This window comes from Hippocampus comes, unplaced genomic scaffold (genome assembly GCF_001891065.2).
Source record: "Hippocampus comes isolate QL1 unplaced genomic scaffold, H_comes_QL1_v1.1 scaffold568, whole genome shotgun sequence".
Classification (NCBI taxonomy): Eukaryota; Metazoa; Chordata; class Actinopteri; order Syngnathiformes; family Syngnathidae; genus Hippocampus; species Hippocampus comes.
Window position 1 is genome coordinate 43,781 of NW_017842052.1, and position 14,965 is coordinate 58,745.

The following is a 14,965-nucleotide window of genomic DNA, read 5'->3' on the forward strand; positions in this document are numbered from 1 at the left end:
CACACTTGCGATTTGTGATAAGAGAGTAAACAGAAGAAGGAAGCTATTTCAGTAGCTTGATAGTATAGGTAAGTGCTCACCTGCCGTCTTATGCTTTTATGAGCACACAGTGCATGTGGATTTCAGATAAATCCTAGTCACCATTTAAAAGTGAGAACTAGGGTTTATCTGTGTTTTTCATCTCTCTTGGTATATGAACCTAAAGTGGTCAAATATGAGAATAGTTCTGTATTGACTGCTTTGTTGTCTCAGTGCTTGGCAAGCCTTTTATTGAGCCAAGGGAAATCTTACGGCACACCACTAAATAGTCATCAAGTTGATACACAGATTTCCGATGAATGGGCCTTCCGCCATCGACCCTGAACCGGTCGCGATTCAGTCGCAGGGGACCATCGAGACGATTCGACAAATATTCACACCCACGTATGCAGCGTCAGCGATTGGGAACCGATCTCACGCTGCCCGAACGCAAGTCAGGCGAGTGGACCATGACACCATCAGCGACTTAATATCAGTTGATGTAAAATCAAAGGCTTGATCAATATATGGATTTGCTGCACTAATTATATTTTCCAGGCCCCAGCAAGAATTGAACTTGCGAGCCCTGGTTTACAAGGCCAGCGCTGTAACCATTGAGCTATGAGACCAGACAAAAATACAACCTGGTGCAATTTATTTTTGTCAAGCATGCATGAGTTGCCAGTTGAAATGTTGGGAATATTGATTCCGCCGGTTCTGGGTGAAGGGACTCTCTTTTCTCTGACATCATTTTTAAAAGCATACGCGACAGCCAAATGGGGAGTTCTGCGTTTGGGCCTCGTCTTTGAGGGTTTCCGCCTCTCTCAGCCAAACAAAAGACAAGCAGCCAGGAAGCGCAGCAGCCAATCAGCTGCCGCCTTACATTTTGCCAGCGTGTCGGTCCAGTCAGCGTTTGCTTTTTATGAGAGCAGCAGGCAGGGCAGCTTGTGGAGCCTGAGAGAGCGTGGCTGTGCTCGGAGCAGGCTGAGGGCTGCCAGGGCTGCCCTCCATGTTGAAATAAGCATTGACATGTCACACAGAATTGTTAGACATGCATCCACAGAGGTAAGCCCAAATTTTCATTCTTTCACTCATTTTACTCTCTTGTTCAGGCATCAGCCGTAGACGAGCTATGGCCTGAGAACTGGGTGAGGGGTGGGGGGGGGCAATGTTGTCACAACACATTCTGGAATGGGAGCTGAAAAGATGAGCCTAGCATGGTACTTGGAGCAGACTGCTGCAGCTTCTGCAGATAGGCTCTCGGTACATGACCGGCGTGGGCCCACTTGGTCAGAGTATTCGGACCCCAAAACAAGTTTGCTTCTTTCGTGGCCGGCGCTGGCTCGCGTTGTCAAGGTTGCAGGCCCGTTCAGGTCTGGAACGGGAGAGGCAGCCGCCATTTGCATAGGGGACACCCCAAAGGAATGAACGTATGGTCAAGGGACAGCACGGCCTCAAACTGGCTGGGCGTAGGACTGCCATGCGCGCACCATCGGCGATTGTGTCTCAACCAAACCTGGATGGAAATGTTACTTGCCTCATTCACACCAACTCACTTGACCACACACTCTTTCCTTTTGACACAGAAGCATGTCTTTCAACGGGCCTGATTCTCTGAGCTTCTCGCCGGTTTGAGGGTGTTGTGGTCAAGTACAAACGCTCTCCAGACGCCCGATGAATCTTATTCATCACCGCCTACGAGATACTAGCCGAAGCCCGATTGTGTGCACTGCCACCCAGCGTTCTCTGCTTCCGACCGTCAGCTATCTTCGTGAACGTCCCCTTTCCGTCCCTCCGCCCCGAGCACCCTGCCGACTTGTATGTCAGCGGGAGGAAAGAAGAAGGGCCGGATCTCCCCTGACGAGGCACTGTAGTGAAATCTCATTTCATCGGGAATTTTCCAGAACCTGTCTGCAGGGCAAACAAACGGGTTTGGCGGAATCGTGTTTCCTACGCATATTTGGCTTGCTGTTTTGCTTTCGGCGCGCAGATCAGTCCGCGTGCTTCTCCAGCTCTGTCTGCCGCTGGTTAGAATGACACGCTCTTTTGCCGGCAACTGTCAAATGATCTGGTTCGGATCCTAGGACGGACACGCTTATGTAGACTTGCCTCATGCTTGACCTGAGTTCAAGCCCACTCTCTGTTGACCGAAAGAATGACTCCACCCACCCGCTGCGGTTTCTTTTCCGCTCATGCCTTTCATTTCCCAGTGGGAAGGGCCAATTTGTATTGCGCCGCTGCTTTTCGTTTGATCTCTCTTTGTGGAGTGTCTACTCGTTGACCACTTGTGCTGCCACCGAGGGCTGGATGTGATTTAGCATGTTTGTACTTTGGCGGTGCAGTTACTGCAATGAGTGTCAATGATCCCCGTCTCCTCAGACCGACGGAGAAAATGTCAAGGCTTTCCACTTTGTGTTTTGCCCCTGACTCGGGAAACTATTTCCGCAGTGTGGCCTCGAGGCAAAAGAGAGAAAGGATGTCTTGAGACAGTGGACGGTTTTGCCTTCTGAGTGGGACCTGTGACTTTTAAGTTCTCTCCTTGTTGCGTACTGCATATTAACACCGTGGGGTCCATCGTAACCCGTAATGTGCTCCTTGTTCACCACACTCCAAGGGTGCGCCGCGCACTTGTTTTGTGCTTGCGTCGATCGCCTGGAGGGAGAGAGAAAGCCTCATCAAAACGGATGCCGTATCCCTCCGAGAGCACAGAAGCCGGTCCGCCAGCCGTCGAGCTCGTAGCGCCGCGTTTCACGCGGCCGTGGCCTTTTACGCGTTCTAACGGAGGGATTAGGGAGCGGGTATCGAAGCAATAGGGGAGAGCAGTCCTCTCTGCATTGCAGCGCTGTAGCCGAGGAGCTCCAGAAGCAAAAAAGCTGATGTGCTACATTCAGCCTAACATCCAATCGGGTCACTCGGAGTGCCGCTCAAACCAATCGGGCGCCTGCAGCCGAGGTTGAAGATCGACATTGGCAGGAGGAAGCGGCGGGGAGAGCGGGCCTTCCGCCAGACTTGGAACCATCCTGGCCCTCATTTCACAACGCCCTCTCTAATCGAAAGCAGAAAACTGGAGGAAGACTCTTTTGTGTGAGTAAGGATGGAAGGCATGCCTGTCGCTTTCATTTCATCGAAGCGTGGATGTTATGCCGGTGTGGGGCTCGGAATTGGCCGGAGCAGCATGTTACCTGATCTGGCGTTCTCTGTTTTGAGGCTGTTTCTGCCATGGAATTGCCCGTCCTGTATTTGTCCTGTGTAGCTGTCGCTTCTTGCTGTATCCCTGAACGACATGAGACGTCGGCAGCGCTCGAGAAGGCCAGAATGACTTTTCACCGCCCTCGTGACTTTCTTGGTGCATGGTCTGTGTTCATGGCTGTCACATCATCGCATCGTTCGCTGATAGGGGGAAAGGGCTGAGGAGCAAGATCTATTTCTTTCTTTTTTCTTTTTTTTTAAAGCTCTGCTCTTTTGACAGAGAGCCTGTAAAAAAACAATCGGAATGACATCACAGTGCCTACAAACCAGGCTGATGCCAGGCAGGCATTTAGACACCAGACGGTTATTTGCATTGGAAAGAAATGTTTCTTTAAGGACTGACGACGAATCCGAGATTCACTGAAGTTGTGAGTGCAACCCGTTTTCGAACTGGGGGGGGAGCGGGACCTGCTGAGAAGAGCAAAAAATCCGCCAGTCATTGATACCCGCTCCCAGAAAGTTTTATTCCGGCCCGTAGTAGGCATGCACGATGGTGGCAAAGCACTACGTTTCTGTTCGATAGGACGGTGGGAGTGATCTTATCGGCGCGGGTCTAGTGTGAGCGCGTTTCGGTTGACGGTTGACAGTCGGGATGGGGGGACCATCGGTATATGATAGCCCGTTCACTGAAGTCCCTTTTCTACACAAGCGCAGCGGAGGAGGTAAAGAAGACCGACGCTCTGACGGAGAAAATGGAAAGCTCAACGCGATCTAAAGGTGAGCATGAGTCAAGCATCATGTAAAACTTGTGAAGTCGGCGTGTTTTGATGGGCTTTATTTGAATAACTTTGTTTTAGACTTGGCATTTAGAATTATGGTCACACGTTTCTACACTGTACACTCATCATCGGCATGAATGCCGTATTTACTTTGGCCTTTTGATTATTCATTTAATTTTATTTAATTTTTTTCATCCCCGAGTGGAAATGATCCTACAGATTTTTCATTCTTGTTTTTGCATCATTCCACACTGGGGTACAAAAAAATCGAAACAACAGCACTTCAAAGAAAGGCCGTGATGAGTGTATGCGATTTCGACCGCAGAGCATAACCGCACGTGACCTTCACGAAGGCCATTACGGAACCTCATTGGATTGATCTCAAACCCTCATGTGCAACTCCAGACACGGGCTCGGCGGAGCGGACGACCCAGAAACGAAAGATGCCTAGTCCCTCTCCCTCATCAAATGGTCATTCTTCTGCCGATACCTCCCCCGGCCCGGTGAAAAAGAAGAAGAGGAAACCAGGTGCCGTTAGCAGCGGCAAAGACCAGGTGACAAACAAAATAGTATCTCTTTGGCGGGGGCCAGGGGCACCCCATCCCACCTCCCACAACCGTTGTGAAGTATTTTCAAGAATTCCAATTGAAGCTCTACGTAGCGCCGCAGATAACGGTCAGTCGGGGAGAATCGCCCGTCGAGTCGAGTGGCCCATTCTTGCATTTGATTGCGTTTTATTTTACCATCGATATGTTGCAATTGATGAATGAACGGCAAATTTTGCATTTTACTCGACTCCTCCATAAATGCCGTTCGCTACCTCCTAGGCTAGGATTTTTTTGTTGTTGCATTTTTCCCGTCAACGGTTGGCTTATTTTGCGCGAAATGTCAAACTTGACCATCCACGGATGCCCGCAGCGATGACAGCATTTGTTTGTTTGTTTGTTTTCTCTGCAGTGCACCTTTTGGTTGTGATTGTGCATCTCTGCTTGGCTTGGTTCACCTTGGCTGGATTTTGACCCGTCCCGACTTTGTGTTTCTTTTTGCCTGCGTTCCAGTCAGAACTAAGACACGGTCCCTTTTACTATGCGAAGCAGCCAGCACTCACCAGCGACCCTGTTGATGTTGTACCGCAGGACGGCAGGAACGACTTCTACTGCTGGTTGTGCCACCGCGAGGGTCAGGTGCTCTGCTGTGAGCTCTGCCCCAGGGTGTACCACGCCAAGTGCCTCAAACTACCAGACGAGCCCGAGGGCGACTGGTTCTGTCCAGAGTGCGAGGTACTCGCCGGGGAATATCTCGCGAGCGGAAGGGTGGCGGAAACCACAATTCAAAGATGCTACTTTTGCGTGTTACATTTGTCAGACATAACGAAGGGTTTTCCTCTCAATGTTGCTGTTGTTTTTTTTAATTAGAAAATAACAGTTGCCGAATGTATCGAGACTCAGAGCAAAGCCATGACGATGCTGACTATAGAGCAGCTGTCTTACCTACTCAAGTTTGCTCTTCAGAAGATGAAACAACCAGGTGTAAGTATGCCGCTGCGGCCATTTCACGCTCACTTAAAAAAGGGTTTTCCATCTACTAGCGGAGCGAGAAGCTTCGGCCCGGTGTCAAAGTTCATTTCTCCTTTTCCGATTGTTCATTCTCACCGATTTGTGAGCACTTGGGCGCGTTTTCCCTTGGCGTCGCGGGGCACGCTGACGGCAGCAAAAAAAAAAAAAAAAAAAGGTCTCGTCGGTCTCTTCACCTAAAAGCCGTCCTCTGTTGGCTCGAGCATGCGACTAAACTAATTTGCATGCGGAAAGAATCTCATCTAACACTCCCAAACGGTGAACGAGACTGGGCCTGTCAAAAGTCACCATGCAAGCCGGCATAGTGAGGATACAGCTGCCCCTCTCACTCTCTTTCAGGATCATCCCCGCTTGTCATCTCGCTCCCCCCACGCAGCTTCCACGCAGAGAAAGACTTTTAATTGGGTAATAACCAGACCACTAACAAGTCCCTGTCTTGCTTCCTTCCTTGACTGGTTGTGCTCCTTTTGTTCGATGCCGCTTTTGCGAGTGTTTCGTGCCGGCATGTGACAGTAGTGCTCATCCGCCATAGTGGGGGAAGGATTTGCAGCCACTTGGTGTGTCTCACAGGAAAAAAAAAAAAAAAACTTCTCTCTTTCCCTCCATTTGAAAGACGGAGCTCTTCCACAAACCGGTTTCTCTTGATCAGCATCCAGACTATGCCGAATACATCTTTCACCCGATGGACCTTTGCACTCTTGAGAAGGTAAAAAAGGCGTCCATGTGGTTAGATTTGAAGTATACGCGTAGATCGTGCGTTTTGCACCGTTGAACTGCTCTCACGTCCCCAAAACAAACACGGTGTTTTGCGTTTGCAACACAGAACATCCAAAAGAAAATGTATGGCTGCACAGAGGCCTTCTCGGCAGATGTGAAGTGGATTTTGCATAACTGCATCATATACAACGGAGGTGGGTTGCATATTCTAGCCCAGGGGTGCCCAACCTTTTTTTTGACCCAAGAGCTACGTTTCAAGCAACCGACCTCCCGCGATCGGCCCGCGAGCGCACGTGCACGCACGCCATGATGAGCAACGGCCTTAACGGCTCCTAACATGAACGCAGCAGAAAAAAAATTGGGGTGGCCTTCTTGTTGATTTTATTTTTTAAATACTTTTGGGCGAAAGTGAAACGGGTAGGACGCTTAGGGTACGGTGTGCACAAAATCTATGATATTAATAACAGGCAGACCGACACAAATCTCTCCCCTGCCACACCCCTCGCGATCGACTCGGGCCCAGTCCGCGCGGGCTACCGGTCGATCGCGATCGACGAATCGGGCACCCCTGTTCTAGCCTCTATAAACCAAAATGATAAGCGGACGGGTGCGTCTCGGCAAGCTAAGCCGCAGTAATATGAACAACCTTCACCAACTCGTGTAACGGTAACTGACGTGATATTTTTAGGGAACCACAAACTGACGGCCACGGCGAAAGTTATCGTCAAGATCTGTGAGCACGAGGTGAATATATGCGATCTGCGTCATTCTTTTTGTAGTGGAGATGAATTTTCAGCGACTGCTTCAGCAAGCGTCATTTTTCTCTCTTTGCAGATGAATGAGATCGAAATCTGTCCTGAGTGTTATCTGTCCGCTTGCCAAAAGAGAGACAACTGGTTCTGCGAACCGTGCGTGAGTAGGACTCGTTTGTTCGTGTTGTGATGAGTTTGCGTGCCGCCTTGCAAATGCAGATCTCCAGTTTGTCATTGTGTGTGTGACCACAGGGTAACCCTCACCCTCTGGTGTGGGCTAAATTGAAAGGTTTTCCCTTCTGGCCAGCCAAAGCTCTGCGCGACAAGGACGGACAGGTGGACGCTCGCTTCTTCGGTCAGCATGACAGGTGGCGATTTTTTGCGCTTCGCAGACTTGACTTAGCATCCGATCTTAAGCTGTGGCGTCACCAACGGGTCGGAGGATGACGTGTGTGTTCACCCCTTAGGGCTTGGGTCCCTTCAAATAATTGTTACCTCATGTCCAAAGAGATTCCCTTCTCTGTGAAGAAGACCAAAAGCATATTCAACAGCGCCATGCAGGAGATGGAAGTCTATGTGGAGAACATGAGGAAGAAGTTTGGCGTGTTTAACTACGCCCCCTTCAGGACACCCTACGCTCAGGACAACAGCTTTCAGATGCTGCGGGACCCTTCCGACCCGTCATCGGCGCCTTTCAAGCCGGAGAAGCAGGAAAAGATCAAGTTGAGCTTCGACATGACGCCATCGCCAAAGATCTCCCAGGCCAGGACCGCGTTGTCCGGGGCCGGCGTCGGGATCGCGGCAGCCCGTCGGCTGCCTCTCGCCGACGTGCCTCGTTCTCCCATGAGCACCAACTCTTCTGCGCATACGGGCTCCGATGGGGAGGACGCAACGGACAAGACCTGTCCAGACAGTCAGGGAAGTATTGGAGTGGAGCCGGCGGACTCCGCAGGTATCGTGCCCTTCATTTCAATTATGTGCCGTTACACCGGAGAACTTGGGTCCCCTGAGCTCTTATTTATCGCCAAACACCTCTGTGCAGTGTCACCGGCTCATCCTCGACCAAGTCAAGATGAACATTTAGTGGACAGCCCCAAACCTGCGCACTCGCAAGCCCCTGGCAACACCAAGCAAGAGAAGACGCATCTGACGGGAAGCATTTTGAATCTTAATCTAGGTGAATCCGTCGCGTCAGAAATAACGGGAATAATGACCTGGTGTATATTGTGATACAACCATTCAGTCATTCATTCTAGGGCTGAAACGGGTCTTTGAGTAATTCGGGTACCTCGGTTCCAAAACAAACAAAACAACAAAAAAATGCTCGAGGCAACAGAACCCGCTCATTTACATGTACACTGTCAGGGGGAAAAAGTCATGCTAACAGCGGCAACAATTTTTCATGCTTCCAACTTCAAAATAAACCTGACCAAACAATTTATGGACGTCGATGCCTTGGCAGGCGTATATTTTGAAGTTGTTCCCAGCATCGTGTCGCGACATAACGGCTGACTTGTCTCGTCTTTCAGACCGTGTTTGGAGTTTTTATTCGAAGGGGAGAGATTTATCGAAATGTGTCTTGAGTGGAAAATAGTGTGCTGCTATGCACAGTTTACATTGAACTGAAAAACGTTGATTATCGAAAAATGACAGTTTGTCATTTATTAAGTAAACGTGTTTCTTTTGTCTTCTGTATCTTTAAACAAGCAATTTTAAAACAAATCAGAATATCCAATTATTGGATAGAATTTTCCATAGGATACCAAAATATTGGATCGCTGCAGCCCCAATTGATTCTCGTCGTTTTGTTCCAGATCGGAGTAAAGCTGAAATGGACCTCAAGGAACTCAGTGAAACGGTTCTGCAGAAGCTGGGCGCCGCCCCCGTTCTCACCTCTCCAAAAAGGCAGATCAAGAGCCGTTTCCAGATGAATTTGGACAAAACCATTGAAAGCTGTAAAGCGCAGCTCGGTCAGTCAAAATTTCCTGGCAGACGTTGATATCGTACGCTTGTTTTGCAATTGTGCTGTGTTTCTGCCTTGGGCCCACCAATGCTTTGGGCAGGTATCAACGAGATCTCTTCTGAGGTGTACAAAGGTGTGGAACACAGCGACTCTGAGGACTCCGAGGCTAAATCTGACTCTAGCGACAGCGAGTATGCCAGTGATGAAGGAGCAAAGGTCGAAGATTCTCAAGACAGCGCACCCACTGAGGAACCCCGAAACGAGAGTAGAGACCAAGACCGGTCATCTCCGGCCCAAGCGAGCAAAGCCGATCCGCCGGCGGCGGCGGATGTTAGCGCGATGCCGTCGGCGATGCCGGCTCAAGAAAAGATTCCAGAGAAAGAAAGTCCAGAGAAGACCGGCCCCCCCGCACCATTGCCTGTGTCTCAGGAGAAGGGACAGGTAAAAGAAGATACAAAGCAAAACGCCCCTGCGGACGATTCAGACTCCGAGGGGCAGCTGGTGATTGACCTTGGGGAGGAGCAGGCCAAGAGGGACAAGAAGGGGCGCAAAAAAGACAGCGCCAACGCCAAAGAGCCGTCCGCCGCTAAGCCTGAAGGTGAGATTTTACGACTCGGTGAGTGTGACTTGAGGTGGAATTTTTTTTTTAAAACAAGCACGCTATTTCTTCCCAAAGGCAAATCTCTGACGCCTCCGACATTCCCATCTCAAAACAGCACAACCCCCTCCACACCCTCCAGTGTTGCCTCGCAGTCCCCCCTGGCCATTCCCGTCACCGTGACGTCCCTCGCCGCGCCGTCCGCCGCAAACGTTAGCCTCGCCACTGTCTCCGCTGCCCCCGCCACTCCACCCTGTTCGTCCTCATCCGCAGCCTCCGCCACCCCGGGACTGAAGAAACAGCGCCCTCTGTTGCCTCGAGAGCCGCTGGCGGGAGCGCAGAGCGCCGCCAAGCTCCAGAACCCCTCGCCAAAATGGCACGCGTGTCAGCAGCGGGGCCAGCAGCCTTTGGCAGCTGCGCAAATTCAAGCGGCCTTGCCCAGACGGGGCGCGACCCAGGCGTCTGACGCCGGCGCGGCGTCAGTCTCGTCCTCTTCAGCGCAACAGTCTTCGCAAAGCGCACGCTATCAGACCAGACAGTCGATTAAAGGTAGCAAAGCATACAACTGTCACCGCCAATCTCGGAATCGTTTCAGTAATTTGGGTCTGTTTGCCGTTGAGCACATCAGCTGTCCCCCTGGTGTCCGGCTGTCCGCCGTCAGCGTCGGGGTTCGACACGTCGTCTGCATCCTCATCCATGGAAACGGAGGGGTCCATTTCGACGGCGTCAGCAGACGTTGCTGCAGATATCGCCAAGTATACCGACAAAGTAAGCATTTTTCCAACGAACTGTTGATCTTCATGCGATCGAAACTTTATTCCGGCGCAGAATCTTGATTTCACGTGGCACGAGAATGGGAGCGGCTTATTTCTGTGACAGGTAATGGACGCAATCAAAGGCACGGTGACTGAAATCTACAGCGACCTCTCCAAGAGCACTCCGGGGAACACCATTGCTGAGGTATCCTTTTGCACAGCTCCTCACACATGTTTTTACATAGACAGTACCCTTTCGCTTAGTGTTTTGTCTTTTTGTTTGGATGTTGTTGTTGTTGTTGGGTTTTTAAATTTTTTTTTAGATGAAGCGGCTTCGAATTGAAATTGAAAAACTACAGTGGTTACATCAGCAAGAGTTGTCGGAGATGAAGCACAATCTGGGTGAGGGCTTCTTTCACCAGCTAAATACAAAGTATAAACTCCACTCAACATCCATAAATCACACCAAACCTAAAACACAAATCAATCCCATCTCATCAAGCCACACGTTCCCCCAATCAGGGTCATGTGATGCATTTCGTGAACGTGAATTGAAATTTTAGAGCTCACGATGGCCGAGATGCGGCAGAGTCTGGAGCAGGAACAAGAGCGCTTAGTTGCGGAGGCCAAGAAACAGATGGAGCTGGAGAAGCAGCAAGGAGTGGATGAAACCAAGAAGAAGCAGTGGTGCGCCAGCTGCAGGAAAGAGGCCATATTTTATTGCTGCTGGAACACCAGCTACTGCGATTACCCGTGTCAGCAGGCCCACTGGCCAGAACACATGAAGTCCTGCACCCAGTCAGGTAAAAGCGGCGCTCGCGCTCCACCTAAGGGACTCGCCGCCACTTATCTGCTTCCAAACGCCGCTGTGTCTGCAGCCGCAGCTCCCCAGCAAGAAGCCGAGGCGGAGCCGGCGGCGGACTTGTCAAACAAAGGAGCGGGACAGGCGACCTGTGGACCAAACGCTCTCCGAGAAGCACCGCTATCCGCTTCATCGAATACAGACCGCGAAACGGAGAGCTGCGGTGACAGCGCTGCTGTCGCCTCATCCCAACTGGGCGCGACTTGACATTGTTGCCGCAGTTTGTTTGTTTTTTTTCCCCCCTATGTATACGATGATACCGTATGTTGTATAGAATGCCCTGTGGCTGTGGCCAAAGTCTTTTTTTGTATTTATTTGTTGGTGGCTGCCCGTGTACAGTGTTCTTTTCCTACGTTTTGAATGTTAAAACAAGACTGTCGGCAGTTGCTCCTGATGAGGAGGGGCACGACCTGCAGTATCCGCACGCTTGCCGACCAGCACGCACCTCTCTAAAAGAAACTCTTCAACAGTTACGCAACCTCTTTTGGAAGCGCACTACGGACAAATGCGTCTGAAGAGTTCATGTGCAATGATGCCCGTTTCCGTTTGGATTTGTTGAGATGCCCGCTGCGTAGCGCACGATGACGAGGAGGAGACGTTTTCTTCTTCCCCAAGTAGACTGCACTGAATTGGTTATTCAAAAATGTTCTTTGGCTATCGTGTCACCCTATCGCAAAGTCCTCCTTGGTTATCTTTGGTCCGAGTGCTTTGGCCCCGATGGAAAATTGCGTCCGGGAAAAGGTAAAGCTGCCAACTGCCAACTTCGCCTTTTGCAATGTCATATTGTCTGCTTGCTCTCGGAAAGTTTGTGCACTGGGAGAATTTCCGCGCTAGCGGTAACTGGATCGAGATCCCCATCGAAAGCTCGATCGCGACATCCCGTCAAGCGGACATCGGATACGGATTATTACATACTGACCTGACATAGAAATGCCTTTCCAAAGATTCCCGCCTTCTGGAGGTGATTTTTGGGGGTTTCATAACTTAGTATGCAGCGGCAAGTTTCTTGCCTGCCTCCATTTGTGCTACTCAACGACCTCAACTCGGAAAAACAAGTTCCACTGCCAGCGACCAGCAAAAAGGTAGAAACGGTGGCACTTTATTTATTTTCTACATCATTTGGCTGACTTTTTTTTTTTACGTTTCCGCATGTGTACCTGAAGAGCACATTGACAATAAACAGGGCAGACGGATTGACGTCGACCCAATGCTCACGCCTAAGTATTTAATTGCATTTGAACACACCCACCGTCTCGGCATTCAAAGACACCAGCGTGGTTTAATACTTTAAGGACCCGCCTTTGTTTGTTTGGCCATTTGTTCTAAGTGGTAGAAAACAGAAACCGCTAAGTATTTCTTTCTATACAGTCACTGATATCAACGAGTACACAGATGAGCAAGTAGAAAAAAATAAAATAAAAATCAGAGGGCATCACCAGTGGGTGGCTGATGTTTTCTTCCCCCTCGCTGCCGGCTCACTGATTGTTTACACCCAAAGTTCTCTTAGGACTGGCCGTCGGGCGGTGGGGGTCCTCAGAACTGTGGAAAAGAAGGCAAACCCGGGTCACCTGACGACTTCCGTCTGTTGAAACGCAACGTTCACCGAATGGCGGCGCGCGCTGACAAAGCCAAGCAAGCCCGAACACCGAGTGAACAATCAAGCACAGGGGGAAAGGCATTCTTCCTCTCGCTTACGTTCTTGAGGAACTCCTCTGCGACGATACGGGCTCTGGCGTTAACGGACAGCTTCATCTCGCTGATCTCCTTGTCGATCTCCTCCATGAAATGGATGACAAAGTCCACCAGCTTGTGCTTGTACATCTGCTCCGTGTGGAAGTTGGTGATCAAGAAGCTTATATCGTAGCCCTGCATGAAAAATTTGCACGTGTCAATTGGAACACGGTGCACAGGAAATTCTTTTATCGACAATCACCATACCGGGCAATTGGGCCACCCGCAACCTTTTGCTTACCTCGACTGGCTTCCTCCTCAGAATGAAGAAGTTCTCTGCCCTCATCATCATAAAGCGCATGAACTTGTGGCAAAGGATTTTCTCGATCTCGTCAGCCTGAGGTGGCAGACAAGGCACCGTTGTTTTAAGGTTGGACATTACACAGAAAAACAACGAAGTGATTTTGACAGGAGAACCTCCAAAAGTCAAACATGAGCCACTATTCCTCTCTACTTGCATGATTTATTTATTTATTTTTAATCAATCAGGATTTTGGAGCCAATCAGGGAGTTAAAAAAAAAACAACAGATAACCGATCGCAATCAACCCGATCTATTTAAACAAATTGTTTATTTACTGTCCAGTCCACGTCAGCTTTTAGCGGGGGAGTGAAACTAGGTCGGCATACCAAGAGCCAACATTTGCAGATAAATTTTGACGACAGAATAAGAGACATTTTTAAGACATGTGGGAACAGCTTGAGGTTCTAAAATAGAAAAAGTACAAGACGTCTCCTTGGATGTCAGTGAAATCTAAAGGTTCCACTGGACGGCTTTGAAAAAGCCGATTACCTGTTTGACAGCTATGCTGACCCTGACAGAGTTGATGGACCCTTCGATTAGAACCTTCTCCTTGTCATTGCGGCTGATCACAACAGCCTGAAGCAGCAGCTCCTTATTGCTCCTGTGAAACACAACCATCCGTCTGACATTTAACGCTGGCATTAACTAAAAGGTGAAAGCAGATAGTATATCTCAAATGATCCCAAATGAAAATATGTCCAATTCCCGGGCCTCTCGTTCACACGGTGACGCTTGCAGAGTGGCTGCAGCAAGCCAGTTTCACCCCTTGCATGTACCGCGAGCATTTTTTCGCCCTCGAAGATTGCCTTGTGCGAGTTTGCACAAGTTCAGACTTGTGTGGAAGTGGCAATCCTCCGCAAAGCAGAGTAGCATACCTGACTTCCACCTCGGGCTTGTTGTGACGCTCCACCACCTGAGAGGAGAAGTTCTCCAGACACAAGGCCGCCTGCAGGGTGGCCCTCACAGCGTTTAAGTAGGGACGCAGCGTCGCTGTCTGATGACAATTTGGACAAAGTCAGTGCTTGTATGTTTTGCACAAAAATGGGAAAAAAGTCATAAAAACATCCGGATCCGGGGAGAGAAGCAAGCTAAGAGTAAAAGAGATGATCAGTATTGAGGGACCCGTCTCATAACCATTTGGATCCACATAATGATTTAAATGTTCACGATTGCCAATGCTTTGAACGTGATGCTTCAAGATGGATGTTGACTCTGGTCATAATTTTTACCGACGCGCTTGATAAATTTTAACACAGCATTCACAGCTATCGAGGGGGAAATGAAGCTCGAAGAGAAAAATGTCATCGATGCAACCCACTTTGATACGAAAACCGCATTTTAACAGAAACAGGAAAATAGCATGGTAACTGTGGGTGTAGTCTGCTGCTGCCAAATAACGCACGACTATAAATTAACTATAAATTAATAAGTAGAGACAGTTGAAGAGAAGCCTTACCATTTTTGCGCTGGAAAAGACGGAAGTTTCTAAGCCACGCCTAGGACTACCGCTTCCGTAAACCCTACATACTGCAGAAACAAAACGGACGCGCTTGTTTTGAATGGTTTTATATGAGAACGTGGATTTCGCTACGCTATATGTATTTCTACGACTAGCCTCTTTATTCCGCCCGTTTTGTGTAGACGTTAAGTTAAAACGAGCACTCCTCAACGACGAGTCCATTCGGCTGCGTGTATAGGGAACATTTGTTTTGTGGTGGTGGTGT

General features: G+C 49.6%; 2 protein-coding genes and 1 non-coding gene across 17 annotated transcripts; 1 reads left to right on the plus strand and 2 right to left on the minus strand.

Annotated features, from left to right (window-relative positions):
* Window positions 1-574: 574 nt before the first annotated feature.
* On the minus strand, window positions 575-647 carry trnat-ugu (transfer RNA threonine (anticodon UGU)). Its single transcript has one exon. It is a non-coding gene; the product is annotated as a tRNA-Thr (tRNA).
* Window positions 648-779: 132 nt separating this feature from the next.
* LOC109509858 (protein kinase C-binding protein 1-like) lies at window positions 780-12,415 on the plus strand. 15 transcript variants are annotated; one of them, XM_019859736.1, is made up of 21 exons: window positions 781-1,083; window positions 3,922-3,984; window positions 4,392-4,540; window positions 5,045-5,266; window positions 5,402-5,515; window positions 5,900-5,965; window positions 6,174-6,266; window positions 6,384-6,471; window positions 6,966-7,021; window positions 7,112-7,189; window positions 7,282-7,397; window positions 7,497-7,981; window positions 8,072-8,206; window positions 8,844-8,999; window positions 9,093-9,590; window positions 9,669-10,139; window positions 10,219-10,358; window positions 10,470-10,550; window positions 10,669-10,747; window positions 10,909-11,148; window positions 11,224-12,415. In XM_019859736.1, exons 2-21 carry the CDS (start codon window positions 3,960-3,962, stop codon window positions 11,412-11,414), a joined length of 3,483 nt encoding a protein of 1,160 aa, XP_019715295.1. In that variant the 5' UTR covers window positions 781-1,083; window positions 3,922-3,959; the 3' UTR covers window positions 11,415-12,415. The 15 variants fall into 15 exon arrangements, with proteins under 15 accessions (XP_019715292.1, XP_019715295.1, XP_019715299.1 ...); XM_019859738.1 differs by lacking the exon at window positions 781-1,083 and adding an exon at window positions 1,172-3,102; XM_019859739.1 differs by lacking the exon at window positions 781-1,083 and adding an exon at window positions 3,017-3,102 and having other exon boundaries at window positions 3,917-3,984.
* LOC109509861 (actin-related protein 2/3 complex subunit 4-like) lies at window positions 12,347-14,830 on the minus strand. Its single transcript, XM_019859746.1, has 6 exons — window positions 14,698-14,830; window positions 14,117-14,235; window positions 13,731-13,842; window positions 13,180-13,275; window positions 12,903-13,073; window positions 12,347-12,746 (listed from the first exon to the last, which is right to left on the minus strand). The coding sequence occupies exons 1-6, from the start codon at window positions 14,698-14,700 to the stop codon at window positions 12,741-12,743; spliced, it is 507 nt and encodes a 168-aa protein (XP_019715305.1). The 5' UTR covers window positions 14,701-14,830; the 3' UTR covers window positions 12,347-12,740.
* Window positions 14,831-14,965: the final 135 nt, after the last annotated feature.

Excerpts from the sequence above, each read along its gene's own strand:
- LOC109509861 (XM_019859746.1), bottom strand. Across the intron at positions 13,843-14,116 it reads AAGCCCGAGGTGGAAGTCAG|GAGCAATAAGGAGCTGCTGC; the intron begins GTATGCTACTCT and ends TGTGTTTCACAG. Across the intron at positions 13,074-13,179 it reads TGAGGAGGAAGCCAGTCGAG|GGCTACGATATAAGCTTCTT; the intron begins GTAAGCAAAAGG and ends TTTTTCATGCAG.
- LOC109509858 (XM_019859729.1), top strand. The coding sequence starts at position 3,879 with ATGATAGCCCGTTCACTGAAGTCCCTTTTCTACACAAGCGCAGCGGAG. Across the intron at positions 10,140-10,218 it reads GACCAGACAGTCGATTAAAG|CTGTCCCCCTGGTGTCCGGC; the intron begins GTAGCAAAGCAT and ends TGAGCACATCAG. Across the intron at positions 10,359-10,469 it reads TCGCCAAGTATACCGACAAA|GTAATGGACGCAATCAAAGG; the intron begins GTAAGCATTTTT and ends TTTCTGTGACAG.